Below are 18,830 nucleotides of genomic sequence, written 5' to 3'. Positions count from 1 at the left end.
TATAGGCATTATATACGTATTTATGAATATTTTTTCATTAACAAAGCAGACCTATTTAAACTATTCACTGTGAAAACTCAGAATCAGGTACTACATTATGTATGAATCTATGAGATGTGTCACCAACACGAAGGTAATGTTCGTTGCTAAGGAAAATAAGATTATTGTCTTGTATGTAAACACTTGTTAATTTTATGTAGGTACATAACAAGTATTTTATGTTATAAGGAAATATATTTTTCAAATACAAAGTATTGCATTCACGTATTTATTCCTTATAAGGCTCAAAACATAATTTATATCTTGTGTGTGTTATTTATTTTTTATCCTGTCTTATGAAAAAAAATTTTTAATCATCAATTAATCTGTACTATCTATACTAATATTATAAATGCGTAAGTAACTCTGTCTGTCTGTCTGTCAGTCTGTCTTGCTTTCACGCCTAAATCACTGAACCGACTTTGCTGAAATTTGGCATAGAGATAGTTTGAGTTCCGGGAAGGACATAGGATAGTTTTTATCCCGGTTTTTGAAACAGGGACGCGCGCGATAAAGTTTTTCTGTGACAGACAAAATTCCACGCGGGCGAAGCCGCGGGCGGAAAGCTAATAATTCATACATAATTACAAAATTACTACTGTTTTATGTGTAATATTTCCCTAGACATAGGCTCTTATTGTCCTATGCTTTGAAGAAAGTGTTTCATCACTCACATCATACAATAATGAGATTCCGTGTTCAATAATGCAACGGACGCATTCAATAAATTGCATACACACACTGAATGTATTACCGTCGTGAGTGACACTGACGTTTGTAGTTCATAATTGTAACAGATGGTTATTGTCTTTATTTACAGTTTATTGATAGATATCGTTGCCACAACTACAGGCCAGTGTGCCTGAGGTATGGGAGCGGCACTAGAGAGTGGTTTTTTTTTTCTATTTATTTGGCACAAAAACAGTCATTACAAATATAAATTCTAAACAAAAATAGTAACTAAGAAAAAAGACAACGAGTGCCCAAAAGTAACAATTAAATGAACAGATAGTTACAAGTTACTTAGTTTTTGTGCCGTCAAACATCAGCGACACTTCAGATTTGTATGCTCTTTCTTTTTTCTTTTCTTTTTTCAGCCAAATGACGTCCACTGCTGGACAAAGGCCTCCCCCAAGGCTTTCCACAATGAATGGTCCTGCGCTGCCCGCATCCAGGCTCTTCCCGCGACCTTTACCAGATCGTCGGTCCACCTAGTAGGAGGCCTGGCCTGCTTGTATGCTCTGTCACCTCATAATATGTCAATGTCACCCCTCCCGTGCCGCTCTTATACCTCAGACAATGACTGAGCTAGTCTTTAAATAGCTGGCATCAATATGAAATGCCTATCTGCAACAATGGCGGGTTTGCGCCATCCGCTTTGTTTTGCGAAGGCTATGTGTGATAAAGCGACTATTGCACCGTTTCATAACACAAAGGTGAATGGGCAATGAAATTAGATACTCTGTTACAGACGATAAATGATAGAGGTAGAAAATAAATGAACGATGGAGTTAAATGGTTAACATGACCTAGAAATGCAGCCAGCATCCTCGCCTCTTTGCCTCGCGGACGCACTTTTATTTTTGAGTAATTAATAAGTCTATATTTTTTTGTTTATAGTTAAGTTTTTGTTGGTTATTTTTCTGCTTATCCTACTTCCTTACTACTAATATTATATATGCAAAAGTTTGGATGTCTGGATGTTTGTTACTCTTTCACACAAAAACTACTGAACGGATTTTGTTGAAACTTCAGTTTTTTTTTTGCAAATAGGCTTTAAAAAAGCGCTTTTACACGTCCAAATATTAACCCTACCACTGCTTCGGGACAATAAATGGGCCAGTGCTTAGAAGAAGCAGCGCAAGAAACTCAGTCACTATTGTCAGCCTCCTTTTCAAGGTTTTACAGTCTTTAAAAGTCTTTAAGTCTATTATTGTTTGTAACCCAGATTAACATATAGGCTATAATTTATGCCGATCTGTGACATTAAATTTCATGCGGGTGAAGCCGCGGGCAAAAGCTAGTTGTAAATAAAGATATTACCTAGAAATCAAACAAAACTGACTTGTGTAGTCAAACAAAATAACAGTCAAAATATAGTTTGCCTGACAAAAATGTTACATTAGGCCGAAACCACAAGTCGACTTCCTTGTAACTACCAACTATCAAACCACATGTAATGCAATGCAATAAATGATTTGATTTGATTTGATTTGATTTGTATTTCAAAATAGTCGACGTATAAATGCATTTTGATGATATTAAAATGATATGATAAGAATGACCTCGTCTAGAGTGAGGAAACGCTTGACATAATAGGTATACGGATGTGAACGTGATGCGGTCGGTCGATACGTTATGATGTTTGAGAATGTGCATTTTTTGTTTAAAATTACATAAAAAGTTATTTATTTATTGTTGAGATATTTTTGTTAATGATTATTTATTTTTAAAATAATTTAAAATTTAAGCAGATGTTGTTAACAATATGGTGATCAAATATTTGTCCAAAATTTTAATTACACAGATTTCAACTCTAAGAATAAATGTTATAAAATGAAAATTAAATAACTGGATGATTCTATTGTTAAAATCCTAATGTTACAAGCAAATAAGACATATTTAAGAATTTACGCACTTTTACTTTGTTGAACAAAGAAGCTAGAAGAAAACCTTAACTTTTAAATATAAACAATCATTTTATGAACCCGTAAAAAGTAATTAGAAAAACAAACAATAAATAAACAAAAGTAAAACCGTGAGGTAACTTTCTTCAAGTTATTTTTTCAATGACCAAAAAAATAATTAAAAAAATAAATCAAAGTATGAGCGTCTTACCCGCGCGGCAGTTGCATTATCTCTGAGGGAAAATTTATATGCAAGCCGTAAAATGGTTATTGAAGTTGTTAAGACGCATAATGCTGACTAATAGGGAAATCTGACAGCAGACTAGAAATAAGGATAATGTGACATCAATAACATAGCTGCAGCTGTTATACATATACAAGGTAAACATTTAAAATATGCCCATAATATAAGGAAAATATCAGATACATTGTTATCGCCTATCAGTGGCACGGTTAAAAAATTGCCAAGTTTTTTTAAATGCCGCACGGTAATTACAATTATTAGGATCAAATGTTTAAAAAAAACTGTATAGTTAACAGCCTCTAACTGCTGCTTGGTTAGTAGATTCCAGTTGTTTTAATCGAACATCGCGTGATCTAATTCTTAATTAATTCGTAATTAAAACGTGGTAATTAAATCTAATCTATATTTATAGTTTCTTTCAAGCTTCAATCAAAAAAGATATTGCTAAATTGCCAGTCCTTAAAAGAAAAACATCATATTGTGAGTCCAAGTGGAACAACAAAGTTTTTAGAGGAAAATGAATTTGATTAGTACAATCCGTACATGGCTCTCTTTCGTCGACAAGCACTCCAAATTGGGATGACAAAGGCATGAAAATGAAAATTGTTCGTAAATTTTCTAGGTATTACCTAACGTTACAATAACTTCAAGGTAAAAAACAGGAAAATCGATATAATAGAGGCATACATTATAGTTCAGGCTGTACAAAGACAACCGGTCGCGATTATCCTCGTATGCTCGTATAAATAGGGAAGCGTGAGCCGTTGTCTTCACAGAACAACTTCTCATCTCCACAGAACCGTTTCTACTGAACTGAAGGGACAATGGCCGTGTTCAAGACTACCTTTGTGCTCCTGCTGATTGCCTTCGCCATGGTGATCGTGACTGACGCCGTCCGTGTGGGGCCCTGTGACCAGGTCTGCGACCGCATCGACGCTGAAAAGGACGAGTGCTGCCGTGCCCATGGCTACAGCGGTTACAACAGCTGTAGAGGCGGAAGAATGGACTGTTACTAACGACGTTAAGCCACCACAACTGAACCGTTTATAACCAATTCGCTTTCAAAGGTAATCCTTTACCATGTATTGTAAACCAAATTTTTTCTCTCCAATTTCAATATGTAATTTTTGTGTCATAAAATAAATATTTTGCAAAAAAACTTTCTTTTTTCTTACTACAAATCAATGTTTTATTTACTTAGTTTGTGTAACTATTGTCTCCCAGTGACGTCATGACTGTGACTTCATCATTAGAATATTATGATACTGATTTTATTATATATACTTGTCGCACATAAAGAACATTGCCATTTATGTAAAAATACAAAGGTGACCTGCGAGTCGCATAAGTGCATTCCTAACTGCTTCACATTAACATCAGCATCGCTTCCAATATGACAGTCTGTCAACATTCATCCCTGGCTCATGCAGACATTTGTCACAGTAATTTGTAACGGCACGGCAATGGATGTGCATCAAAGCGATTGCCATAGATGCCGAGTTACGAGTACACAAAGGAAGCAGGTTTATTAGACTCAAATTGTAGAATTATTACAAGCATGAATATGGACCGACTACATCATAAAGGTAGCAGGAAAGCGCTGGACGCAGAGCTGAAGCATTAGGGGAGGCCTATGTTCAGCAGTGGACGTCCTATGGCTGAGATGATGATGATGATGATGAATATGAATATGAATTTAATCTCTACTTGTCACTAGTTCTCTTCACAGAATGATTTGTCGGTTTTTGAATTAAAGGTACAAACGCGGAGCGCACGTTAGCGTCGTTCAAAAAAATCTAGAGCTTGTTGTATATTTCAATTACTTCCACTAGATTTTGACCTTTTCCTTACTTTCCCTCTCCTAAAACTGCATTGTTTTCTTTTCGAGTAAATACCTGCCTAAGTAAATAAGTCGAATTCAAAAATAGATACGAGTAAATTACAAATTATAATAGATGTTTGATCAATATAGAGATAATTATTACAAAAAATATTGATGGAGGTAAAAAAAATATCAGCAACCATTAATCTATAGTTAAATAAGAATAAGAAAAACTTTATTTGATACTAAAAGAAAATAAAAAACAGAACAAAGGGACTTAAAACTATACATACACGCATATTTTTGTGCCAAAAAGGCGCCCGCTCAGCATTAATCGAGCCACGCGTGCCCTGACGCTGGTTTTCAGCGTAATAAAAGTTCGTTTTCTTTATTCAGACTGATAAAACTCTATTTTTCATTTTTCTTGCAATAAGAACTGCTACACAATGGGAGAGATCATGAAATTCAGCAACGGAAATAATAATCAATTGCCTACTAAATATTATCCTCGGAAATAAGTAGGTTATTAAGTATTTTTGTTCGTTTCTCAATGTTGTAAAGGTTTAATCTTCTAATGATTCGTAACTAGAAGTCTTTCGCCGATAGCAATAGATTTTAATGACAAACCAAATGAGATGAAAGTCTCCTCAAAGTAGGTAGGTAGTACTTTTTTTAGTACACTGCCTGGCCCTTGTTAAGTGCCATTTTATGTTCAATATAATATTTAATTATAAAAGTCGCCCGACTAGTTCTAAGGCAATTTTCCAGCCAATTTGACTTAATTTTTCTTTTTAATTTTGTACCTTGTATGGATAAATTAATAATTGGGTACTTCTCATTTACACTCAAATTTGATGGTCACACAATAATAGTTCATAAACGGTATAAGTTAGAACAATACCTTTGAAATCAGATGATAAAATATCTATTTAGCTACATACAAAATAAATTTTATCGTAATAGAAGCAAAAATAATACGAAAAAATCACATGAAACGATAAAAAACGGGGTCACTTTTCGCGTTCTCATCGTGTCACACCTTCGGTTGCAATGAAACATTTGGTTACTGCATTCACAATTTTCATTCAATTTGTGTGTAGCATATACNCACATAGATTTTTTTTAATATTTTTCTGATAACCAGCATAACTTGCCTCAACACCCAGTTTCGGCTTGACGTTACATTACGGGACACCCTGTATATCTATGATGTATTCTTAAAATAGAATGTAATGATGTACCTACCTTAATACCAGGTTTTTAGACCTGGTACCGCACGGAAGTAATAAAATGTCTTCACAATGCGAAACCAGGTCGAAGAACCTTGTACCCTGCGCACCTGGTACCGCACCCCACGCTAGCTTCGTGCAGCCAGTGTTGCCTCGCATTCGTAAGAAACGCACATTAGGGTGTCCCGTCGTTGTATGGGAAAAAAATTTTTTTGAGCTACGGTTACGCAAGAGGTGTCAAAAGTTGCGTTTTGACATATAGATTACGATTAGCATTAAATTTAATTAGATATCTGTCATCTTGAGGCCTCTACCTGTCCTTGAAAATTTTTAAAATTGCTATTTTAGGGGTTCCTAACATAAACTATAAATAATACAAAAATAGCGTTTTTATGAAATTTGAGGGTACACAATGAGTCACAGCAAGGTTTAAAATAGTTTAAAAACCAATAAATCCATAAATACTTTAAAAACAGAATTGGCTTTTTGACCAGAATTAGGCATTTACGCGCGCGATTTTAATGTATTCCTAATTAATCCATGGGTCAGCCAAGATATCGATTTAATTTGAGGATACCCAATTCCCTTCTCACAGCAATTTAATAATTTTACTACGCTATTATAAAACAATGATTGGCATCTCTAAGTGGAAGCTAACAAAAATGGCAGTCAATTTTAGAAAATCAATCATAACTTGAAAACCATTTGTCCTATTTCATTACTTTTTTATTTAAATCAAAACTCTACGTATGCGCTTGATATTTTGTAGTATAAATTGTATCGATAAAATCAACCTTTAGTTAGTAATTAAAGGAAAATTGTTTTTACAATATTTTAATAACTAATAAATTATACGTGGTAAAGTAGAGATCAGTACATCAATAAATAAATAAGGGCCTCGTATTTTTGTTGTCTGTCTGTATGACTGTATGTATGTCTGTATATGTGACTGTGTAACTATCTGTTTGTAAGATAAATTTAATCTGAAGTTTGAGTTAAAAGTTGTACAACAAAAATACGAGGCCATCTGGCCTAAATAAAAAATATATTTTTGCTGAGGGACTGATAAATCAGTTAGAGTTCTTTTTATTTAGGTACTGATAATCCGTTTTTTGCTTCTTTAGCATTTCAGAATGCCACCAGTGTCACCCTTAAAACCAATTGCGTAGAATCTTGTAACTTAGTAGGTGACCTACTTAATCGGTAAAAATTTATCTTGTATTTAAGTAGGTGCCTATTTATATTATGTTATTGCTATTTATCTATGAAAATAAGACAAAATATATGTTTTATAAGAGTCATTTACAGTAGTAAAGTTTGAAAAAAATATTGCTGTGAAGTACAGAATCACTTTCGTGGCATCAAAAAATTCAAAACGTTAAATCTTCCAAACGAGACTCACTATTTGACTGATTTACTGAGAATACAATCTTCACATCAAGCGCTACAATTTTTGTTTACAAAAAGTTGAAATAAGTTAGAAATAAAATTCGCCACGAAGGTGACGATGAGAACCGTGACGATGAGAAATAGCCAATTACCTTTTTTGATTAAATAGGCAAACGATGGTCGAAATGATTGGGAAATTTTTCATCAGTAGATCTATTTTGTGTTTCTTGTCCGCCTAGCGACTTAAGTTTTTATAATACTGAACTTAATTTATAATAAGGAAAATAATTGCACTATTAAAACAGGTCAGAGTATGGAAAATGTAGGAGAATATGCCTAATTAAAATAGTAGGTATTTAGTACATAAACACTTGGCCAGTTTTCAGCAGATGACGTCTTAGGTATGGCAAAAATGATGATGATGATGATGATGAATCACTTTTTAATAAATATTTGGTAAGTACCTACCTATATTGTAAATGTGTTACCTGTTTGGAAATTGGAATTATATGTAATAGCTTAAAGGTTGATAAATACTTTTTAGTAACATATTTTAAAGGTGGGATTTTTTTAACACAAAACCTTGGGTTGCAAGTGTGTATACTCTTGCCACATACCTTCACAAAAAGGCATATGTTATTGGCAATATCAAAGATACCTTATCTCTCATCACGGCCGACTGCTACGGAAACCGACTCGATAAAAATCCGAATCCAATTAGTTGCGCCAACAATGTGACAGCAAAACTCACTGGTCATGAATCAGACGCACACTTCATTGAGCCCATACGAGTGCGAGTGTTCCACCGATAACGAGGGTGGATTTATGAAGCCCTGGGTTTTCAATTTCCGCTCCCTACGCCCTTCGCCCTTTCACCCCCTTCCACCCTTTCCCCCTACACCCCGCCATTCACCCCCGAGAGTAATGTTATTAAAAACGGACGCGGAGTTGAATATTTATCTGCACAAATTCCAGGACTCGAAAGGGTTTTGTGAAGGTTTTAATGAAATTTTTGCTTGGTTTTTAAGAAAACACTTTAGTTTGTAAATAATGTGTCTTTCCATCCAAGGCAAAACTTTTAACAGAAAGTAGTAGGTACAGCATTTATTGGGAAAAACAGGATGTAGCACTGTTTTTGGAAATGACTTGAAAAAGGGTAGGTAAGCCTTTTTTTCAGCTGGTAGAATAATACACCGGTCTCCAAACAGTCTACTAAACTCATCTTTATCATCAGAAAAATTAAAAAATTCAGTCCAACTAACTAATGGGGTTTTAAGGGACTCTACCTACCAAAAGGTCAGGATCTACCCACTAACAACGGAGGCTGCTGATGGAACCCTCGGTGGGGAATGGCCTCTAGCATTCGTCCGTTTTCCATCCGGTTTCACTCCTGGTTTATCATAAACACTGGCGAATGTTTCTGAATCTGGACAATACTCGTAGTTCTATTTTGTATTTTCTACAATTCTACATCATCACGTCAATGGAATGCTAGGCAAAAGCCTTCTCTAACCAATTCCACCAAGCCTATCTTCGTTTATCGCTTTGCAACCAGCAACTTCTTGCCATAAGTGAGTTACTTTATAAAATATAGGTAAGACACCCGAGTAAAATAATAAACAAACAAAACTTAACAAAACTTCGATAAACTGCGAACTTAATAGAAACTTCTTTTTATATCATAAAATTAAAAGCTCTTTTATTTCATTTGTAAATGAAAAACAAAAATTGACCAATGGCAACTATTGTCATTAAATGCAACAGATTTGTTACAATTTGTCAGTTGGTATTTTAATTCATCTAAAATACGGAATAAATAGAGAATACAGGTTAATTTCGTGAAAATATTATCAACAGAACTCTAAGAATAATACGTAAATCAACAGAAAACACGTAACCAACTGGAGTAACGACAACTTCTTTACCTTGAAGAGGAAACCTGCTGAGTGTCTAAGGCTGGGTTCGTATCTACTCAAACGTTATGTTTTACATCAGATACCTATTGAACTATGTTTGCATGCTGTCTTATCTGCCATCAACATCTCTAGCAGTAACAGAATCCATTATTGGTTAGGTTACATCGTAATAGATAAAGTGAGAATCTGCAGCAGATTGTCTTGTCGTGATGTCCTCTATACTCATAATTTATTTTTCAGACGTAATCTCAATACTCAATACTCAATACGTTTTTTGCTGTGTCTCTTCTTATGAATAAAATTTACATGTACTCTAGGTTACTTTTCTAACAATTTCTTCTTCGTTTTTAGATAACCGCCACTTTTATACTTCCTCCATTTATACCCATGCAGCCATGCTCATCTCTTCTTTGTTTGAATCTATCATTAATATCTTATCATCTTGATTAATGATAGATGAAGTATACCTTGATTTTTTAGAATCCAGCAGAGATGTAAACAAACACTTTCATACACAATTACACCATAATCACTTACGTGTTCATAATATCATACACATTATTTAACAAGCCCATGAAACCAACTTTATTTTCACGTTTATACAAGTTTGAAATCAATCTTTGAAACAAATTATTTTAGCAAAATACGTGGACGATGAAAATTTGTGACATTGTCAAATTGACTTGACGTTTAAAATCATGTGTTATCTCCATATTGTCTATGACTTGTCTCTGACACATCAGTGCCGTAACCTGTGAGTCATAGACAATAATCTGTAAATTTAATCGATATTATTTTAAGTATTCACTTATTCCGATTACTGATTAATTTTAAATAAAAAATATACGATACTTTGTTTAGTTTTCCAGCGATAACTTCGACAATATTGGAGATAACGTAAATTTATTTTTCTACTTTTAGTGTTTACTTTTTCGGAGTCAGTTTAATTTTTAGTCGGTTTTATTTAAACGAAATTATTTTACTTTTTTATGCAATTATGCTTACGTATTGTTCCAATGTTTATTTTTAAGAAAATAAACAACTTCTTTCAATGAGGGTTTTCGCGATTGAAAAATCCGCCAGATGGCAATACGTAGACGCGAGGTCCAAATGCTGCATGATTGGTTATTTTTGACATGACCAAAATCCACCAATCACGCAGCAAGCAACAGAAGTTTAATAACTTTACGGATATCATTGATTGTTTTACTGTCCAGTGTGTTTTTTGATTACATCTGTGAATACAGTTTGTTTCCTGTTCTCGAAAATTTCATAATCAGTTCACATTCAATGTTGCGACTTTGTTGCATATTTTTAGTATTTTGACGATCACCCGGCGATGATACGCAAGTACTACAACATTTCACTTCGCGATTAACGAGAGGTTTTGTCGCATCACTAGTTCACAGACTAAAAATATTTTTATGTCAGTTGGCCATATTTGATGACATTTCTGCTGATTTCTAAAAAATTAGACTGTACCTGGCTGTAGAGTTCCAAAGACCTTATAATGTAATAATTTCTGCCAAAACTCCAATTTCTTTTTCTCTTCCCCAGTGCCATTTTGATACCTGCACGGTTACTGGCGTCATCGATTACAATTCAAGAGTCATAAAAATTCAACTCACGCGGCTCTTCACTACCGATTCTAAGGTTCGTCTCATTCTTAAATACCTCCAGAGAATAATACGAATCCCAGCATTTCTAATGTAGAGTCGTGCTCTAGGTTTTTATTGACAGTTGTTATTTGATGAATGCTGTTGCTGGGACTGGGACTGTACTCTTGTAACTGCTATTTCAAAAGCTAACTAACAGATACCGAGTTATTGATATTTGTTACTTACATCAACACTAACTTTTAAAGGAAATGTACGTGCACCATTCGGAAAAAGTTTGGAAAGAATGATAGAAAGTCGTTTTTCAAAGACTTTTAATAAGTTCCTTAAACATGGAAGGAGTTTACAAATGTTGTACGAACAAATTATTTCCTCTGGAACATAATTAAAAGGAATATTCTCGTCGCTTACACTTTTAGTTTGATAAAATTAGTTTTCTCCTGTCTTGTTAAGCTTTAATTAGAACATTACTCTCCCATGACTTTGTTTCGAAACCTTTATTTCAAGCAATTGTTACTTTCACTGTGAATACATTTCAAAACCCACATGGTGATCCCCGTCGGTTACAAATTTGCACAGACATTGCAAAAAGCAGTCCCATTCCCAGAACACCTATTGTCGAGACGTCATTACGCGCGCAATTTTGTCCGATCTCGTATCCCCTTTATGTAAGCTAAAGATATTACAAAGAAGTCAAATAACAAAGCAATATCAACCCAAACAACAGAAATGTAGAGCTTCTTTTCCCTCGGCAGCTTCGTCATGCAGGGATCAATGAGACACCCTCGGCTATTTCGCTCCGGGTGTCTCGTATCCCGTTTCAACCAAAATAGCGCTGCAAGAATTTTTATCAGCTTTAAACAGCTTGTACGCTTTGAACGCTGGAATTTCAAGCGCTTTTGTGCTTGAAGGTAAATGTCTAAAGAAAAGGTGTTTGTCAGAAGGGTATTTTTCAGTTTCATTGTTCGAACCTTTTCCTTTGCGTCCGTGGTTGAAATCCCAAGTATTAGGTATTTTACAATGCGATGCCGGCACTTGTTTTTTTAGGTTTCTTGTTTTTGTAGCACATATTTTTTGTTAATAACTGGTGGGCTGTGGGTCTTATGGGTCGTAAAGATTTTATTTATGGTTCCGAAGGCGGTTCTATTGTGTTATGATTAGCCGGTAGATAATTACAGATGATGATACCTTTTCTTTTATGGACTTGGCTTTTGTATGTTATGTTGTATAATGGTCATTATTTGACACACAAAAGAGTTAAATTGCATAAGCCGCTATTTTTAAAAGGTTTGCCATGACCACGACTTTCTTTGCGCAAAAAAAAGTATTTCGTGTTTTTAAAGCATATTTACTAGGGTTATCCAATTACTATTTCAATGCTTGTAAACTAAATTGTTGCATAACATTAGACACATTCAAACATACCCGCGAATAGACCTAAATAGTTTTATAAAATGTCTTTACCCATTTAAATGGTGGACATTATTATCCCCTAAAGTGGGATTACCCGCATCAAGCGCTCTGCCACATCCCCATATCATTTAATAAGTACACAATCAAAGAGAATAGCCGACGACAATATTCCTGAATACACCCAGGCCTTCAGATCAGACACGAGAGATGTCTATCTTCTAGCTAGACAATCTCTATTCATTATCCTAGTTCACACATTTGAACCCTTCGGAATTACATTGTGATCAAGAACATATATTCATTAAATCGCAAAACTCTAGGAAGAGCTCGTAGCAAATGATCTTCGCTCCATTGCACACTTCCAACATTTTTGTAGCAAAATATTAACCTATGAGATACAAAATTTATGAAGTAATCTCAAAAGAATCTGTTGATATTGAGAAATAATTAAATCAGCGCAAAGAAATATCTTTATTTCGCTCATAAATGACCCCAACAACATCAATGTTATTAAGAACAGTCATACTACTGGTTTTAGTTCTCAAAAAGTGCAAGCCGATGCCACGCCCAAGATGAGATCATCCGAGTCGGTCCTTCAAATATGCTTATTCATTCGGAATTTAAATAAGTAAATTGGTAATGTGGGCTCGGTGACGTGCATTACGGGATATTTTTCATCAGTGAACTAATAATCTGATGATGTTAAACTCACTAAGTGCCTTTTTCCTGTCATGCGGTTTTCGTGCGGATTTGGTCTCTCTAATCTGAGGCGTTCGTATACAAATCACCAAATCCGCACGCGTTCTGAAATCTGCATCACAGATAATTTAAGGCACTAAGAGATGCGTCAGAAGAAACGGCCGTACGGAACAAACCGGGTGCACAAGTTTCAGTCCCCCTCCCCCATCTTCTTCTTTTATAGTAGTATGTTGTAAGAACTGGGATCACAACCAATATGATGGTAAGGGTCTGCCATGACTCAAACGATCGCCGCGGAGGCATACATTTCTCTCCGAAGGACGGAATGCATTTATGAGTTCTTTTCAGACGCTCATTGATTGTCCCTGTTGACTGATGATTCAAGCCTGGAATGTCCCAACTAAATTGTAAACAACTACATAATAAAGAGATATTTCAAAATGTGTGTTCCGTCTGGGATTCGAACTTCCAAATTGAAAATACAACTCTATACCTACCTATAAAAGCGCATAACGGGCGTGGTACCTCGAGTACTTAGGAACATATCACTTGCAAGTGATTTACTGTGTTTCACGCAGTTTCATTTCCAATACTCTAGTATTGGGATTTGCATATAACAAGTAATACGTGCTCATCTGCGCGTACGCATACTACGCATAGTTACCTACGCTGCAGTGTTGTGTTAAGCATTTACCGTCCCTCCTACGCCTCCGCGATTTTGGAAATCTAATACCAACTATCAATTCTCCCCATCCACCAAGAAGTCTTTATTAAGTTTTTTTTAACTGCCCCTCACTAACAGAACAATCTGTCAATCGATAACTTAAAGTCTTTGCCACGCTTATCGAAAAGCCGAGGCGGATCTTCCGCCAACAATACCTACAGCTACAAGTCAGTAATTGCTTAAAATTGACTAAAACGAGCACACGCGTATGATCAGTCGCTCTGCAGCAACTTAGGTCTTTACAAAAGATCCACGATAGCATTTCCATCTAATGTGGCAAAGGCCTTAGTGACATCCATAAGCAGTCTCTTTTTAAACATCTCGAAGTCGAAGAAAAATAACACCCGGCTGTCATCACAGTATATTTACATCTCATCAAATATGAATCAGATTGATTTGTTGACATTTGCTGCCTGGCCTCGACCGGAGGAGCCTTTAGCGTTCGGGTGTAAGTTTACACTACCAGGTAGGTATGTTCTTAAATATCACGGAACACCGCCAGCCTCGCTGCGCCGGCGCACCAAACTGGTTTACCCGCCGCAGTTTCGTCAGTAAATTATTCGAGCATACTTCCTAAATACGTTCGGTGCTTTAAAATCGTTTGGCCTTAAAATAGCCGAAATAAGGCAATGGACAGTTATGTTATGTCTTTCATCGTCAACTTTATTCCTTGAAATTCAACAGGATATGGCCACCATGACATGGCATTTCATCTCTCTCTACATAACAAAGAAAAACTACACCTGAGCGCGCCGCGACAAGCTTTTATCGCGCCATTTTATCAATTTTACTCGATAAGCCCATACGTTTGTCGTCTAAAATCATCAATAAGACTTTATCACGGCGCGCATCCTAGCCCGGCAGATATTGGCAGAATCACTGCGTGGCGCTCTACGCGCTTCAGTCGGATAGTAAAAACTGTTAATTAAAGTTAAGTATACCGTTAATCAAGCTACGTAATTAATCACATTCTGAAAGTTAAAGATCTTCCATCTTACTTTACAACGTTGTTTTAAAAGTTAATTCGTGCATGCAATCACAATATATGAATCCCTGTTATAATCAGACATAAAATCGCGACTCTACCAACAACGTTTTTATTTCTGGTTTTTACGTTTTGAACGCTTCTAAAAGATTTTTATCGCTATATTTTCGACTCAAATGTTATCTTCATGAGTCCTCATAACAACCGTCAGAATCGTGTTTCTGGAAGTGGCTGTTCCAAACCATTGAGAAGTGATGATGACACTTCGCCGTAAACCATCCGCGAGTTCTCTTTCCGCTATTAGTAGCACATACTTAGGACTTTTTCCCAATGAAACATACCGTTTTTTGCAGGAACTGTGTTTTGTAAGATTCCGTTTAATAATATTATGCGTGTTTTATTAATATAACATTCACACGAATCCCGTTTGCAGTGTCACCCAAAAAATCGTTCGAATTTAGATCTCACGACAGTCCAGTTTCAGGATCCAGTAATTCAGAATCCCGCACAACTGGAATACTGGATTGCCATGGGAAAGGGCCCTTACTCTTCGCCCCCATCCAATGATATTCAGTATTCGTTGCCACCAGCGGTGAGGACGCCATGGAAATGCCCCGAGAAACACGAGATATTCCCCTTGACGGGCGCCAACAGGCGGAGAGTAACCATCCTCACCACCACTTAGGACAGCTCCGATACTAGGCTGAACTGGCTAAGCAGAACTAAAGACTGAGCATAAAATGTCATTGCTTGACCTGTTACAGCCCCTTCACAACAGAAGTATGCGCTAAAATTTTCACGAATCATTTAGATTAGACGGGCATAAAAACAATGTTTCCGTGCACTGCATCTATTATATCTATTACCTACTACGCGACAGCATTAAAATCTTCAAAGCAAAAGTAAATAGGCATCTTCTAGACAAGCCCGCATCATTTATCGACTTCACCTTCCTGTAAAATTGTAAAAACTGGATAAGGCTAGATTATACTCCGGGCTTAGGTAGGTATGTTTCATAGCTATTTATATACAATGCCTACCTGGCTAGCTATCATGCTAATCAGGCAGCAGTGTATAAATTTTCTAATATATTTTGCTTTCGTCAAACGAAGGCCCGCCCCTCCTACGTATTAATATGCAATTTAATAAAAGTTGCATTCTTTCATTTTCTACTAAAATACTAAACAACCTACCATAAAACCAACACAATAAAATGCAACAGAATGGGACCTCCAAGAACGTTCATTAATAACTTCATTCAAATAAAATTTCTCAATTTTTGCCGCCGCTAAAAAACGTTTTGGTCATATAGAATTTTCTAAGTCATTAATTCTGTCGAGGGCACTGGGCAATACGCGACGACATAAGGACTGGGGTCTCAGATAACGATCGCGGGCTTGTCTTGAGTTCTTGACAAACGCACCTCGCGGGCAAAAACTCTAATTTAGAGGGGAATTCGGCCGTTGGTTTAACTCCGCAATATCCGCCGAGTAACGACTTTTTTACCAGTCCCACGTCCAATATTAGCTGCAGATTATAATCCAAAAACAGGCTGAAAATTATTAGCCATTTCTTAAACGTCAACGCAAAGCGCTTCGTGTTATAAAAATGTTCTGCGCGTTTCTCTTATCTTTTTTTCTTCGCCTCAACAAACTAACTTTTTTCGCTACACGTCTATAAGTAGGTATCCGCTCTTTTTTGTTTAATCCAAAATTGTTATACTTATTATGCGATAGGTCCGGTATGTAAAAAATGGGATGCTGGCTGCCTTAAAATTAGCTTTGTATTTCAATATTTCTTTCATTACGCCGAATCATACCTTTACTTAAATAAATCATCCATCAACTGAAAGCATAATAATATTACATACCTATAACTTTCTCAGGTTTTGCCGCCACTATTTCAGAGCTTTGTCTTCTGCATCGTTTTATCTAATTCAGTATATCCCGTACATTCGGACTGCCTACTTCTACTCAAGGAATGAATTCTGAAAGTAGTCCCAAATGATGACTTCAATTACCAAAACCGATCAAAGCCGAGCTTCTAAATCCTAACCATTTACCTACTTCAAAGCCTGAGTCTCTTGATCCCTGGCAACCTCCTTCTACAAATCGCTTCGCCACCTGCCTCGTTGCCTCTCAGGGCCTCCCTAACCCACATCTAGCATCTATCAAGAGTCCTCGTCATGGCAGCGCCGGAGGGGCGCGGCGCCAACGCAACATTTTTTTGGACAAATAACGCAACTCCCATTACTTTTCCAAAAAAGAGTTGCGTTTACGCCGCGCGGACGCGACGCCAGCACTGCGTAGGGCCGCCATACACAAACAGCTTGAAGCAACTACATAGTATCGGCAGCTTCAAGCTGCGCCTGCGACTGCATAACAAAGTACAGTATTCGTCACGGAACCACTCGAGCTGCAGTTGTTGTTTCCTTTCATCATTCCAAAAACTTCGGGCTGCTGACTGCTTCGGGCGGATAGCAGAACGAAAATTTCATTGTGGGTCTAAGTCGTCAGAGATACACTGACTGCTCGAGCTATCGGCTGCTCTCACGCAGTTCCCTCCTCCCACGCTAATCATTCCACGTCTCGCGCGCTTGTGACTTTTTGAGCAGTATCAATTCTTCTTCTTCTCAGTCGGTACACTCTTGTCAGAGTGGTCGTGGTCATCATTTTGAATCACTATTCAGAGTGATGTTCCTCGTAATACGGCGCCATTCCTCGCGGACTGCAGCTTTCAAATTGTTGACTATGACTGCAAGAGCGATCCGTGTATTATGGCGGGCCGTAGATGCAGCCTTCGGCAGCTGCTCTGCATTGGCGTCGCGGCGAAACTGAAGGTACAAGTCTAAGGTGGACTGTAGACCGCAAACTGAAAGCCACCGCGGTTTCTTTGACTTTTTCTTTTTCACTGCGATCGCAGTCTGCAGCCCATCTTGGCAGCGCCATGTCGAAGATACACGCGCGCAATCAAGACGTCGATACTACGCGGGCGCTGGCAACACGTCGGACGCACGAAAAAGCTAGAGTGGACAATGTGGATCGCACTCAACATCACTTGATTTTTTAACTTCGGCGCTACTAGTTTTTAACCGAGTTCGATCCGTATGTCCGCGATTTTCTCGCGTTTTTAACTAAACCGATGTTGCCGCGATAACTCTGAACCAAAACTAACAACTCGGCTGTAGGCAGATTTTCAGGTAGATAAACCTTGGCCATACAGCCTTTGATGAACTAGCAATGTGGTACGGCTATCAAAATATCCGTTGTAATTTCCATCAATGATCAAATGTTTGCGGGTAAATCCCATCTGTTTGGAACTAAGTAAATTCCGAACATATCAGGATATTTTCCAGACATCACGGAAGTCTGCAGATAAAGAATCACTGGGTTTTATTTCGTTGGTCGGTGATTCATTGGGTTCATGTTTTCACGCCGCTCTCCTAATTCGAATGAGACAGTGTCAATGTTTTCTTGCTATGATGACATTTTGAAACTCAAAATTTTTGGAAATAAGACCTATTAGGTTGATAAATATGGTGTTGTGGTCTTGTGGTTAACTCATTGTTTATACAAAGGCTTAACGAAAACAAAGGACTATCTACACGAGTTTCATGTGACGATATCATTCCCAATTTACGTAGGTACGTTTGCTAGAATGCATTAGCAGAGACTGATAAATTATAGGTGTACGAAACTTTACAATACAAACATTTAATTAAAGTGCCTAGTCTTCAAAATGCATAAATTTACGTGAATAATTAAGCATCATACGTAAAAACCCATGAACCACGTCACAATTCAGTATGATTGAATCAATATACTAGCGTCTAACCGTTAGAAACCTAAATCTCGACATCAAAATAAGTCGTTTAACATCCAGCCACTTTGTCCACTCGACGAAGTCCATGAATACATTATAAAATCCGCTCATACATCATACATGACAGTCTGATAATAAAAACCTCGCCAGACTTGGACGCATGAGACTCGTCGCAAGCTGTATCTCTATTTATCGCGCCATATCTCTCCCTCGACAAAGCGCACAAAATAAATAAATGCGCCAGCCGCCGCGCCCGCGCCCGGATCCGGCGACCCTTCTCGTTTTGTTCACGTGAGCCAAAATGT

The 18,830-nt window shown here is 37.0% G+C and overlaps 1 protein-coding gene across 1 annotated transcript; it reads left to right on the top strand.

Moving 5' to 3' along the window:
* The first annotated feature begins 3,669 nt into the window (after nt 1-3,669).
* LOC114351262 (spodomicin-like) lies at nt 3,670-4,069 on the top strand. The gene has a single exon (XM_028302402.1). The coding sequence runs from the start codon at nt 3,735-3,737 to the stop codon at nt 3,924-3,926; it is 192 nt and encodes a 63-aa protein (XP_028158203.1). The 5' UTR covers nt 3,670-3,734; the 3' UTR covers nt 3,927-4,069.
* The last annotated feature ends 14,761 nt before the right edge of the window (nt 4,070-18,830 follow it).

This window comes from Ostrinia furnacalis, unplaced genomic scaffold (genome assembly GCF_004193835.3).
Source record: "Ostrinia furnacalis isolate ACB-3 unplaced genomic scaffold, ASM419383v2 OfSCF1125, whole genome shotgun sequence".
NCBI classification, from domain to species: domain Eukaryota; kingdom Metazoa; phylum Arthropoda; class Insecta; order Lepidoptera; family Crambidae; genus Ostrinia; species Ostrinia furnacalis.
The sequence above is the reverse complement of the archived record's forward strand: the minus strand, read 5'-3'. Positions and strand labels throughout refer to the sequence as shown.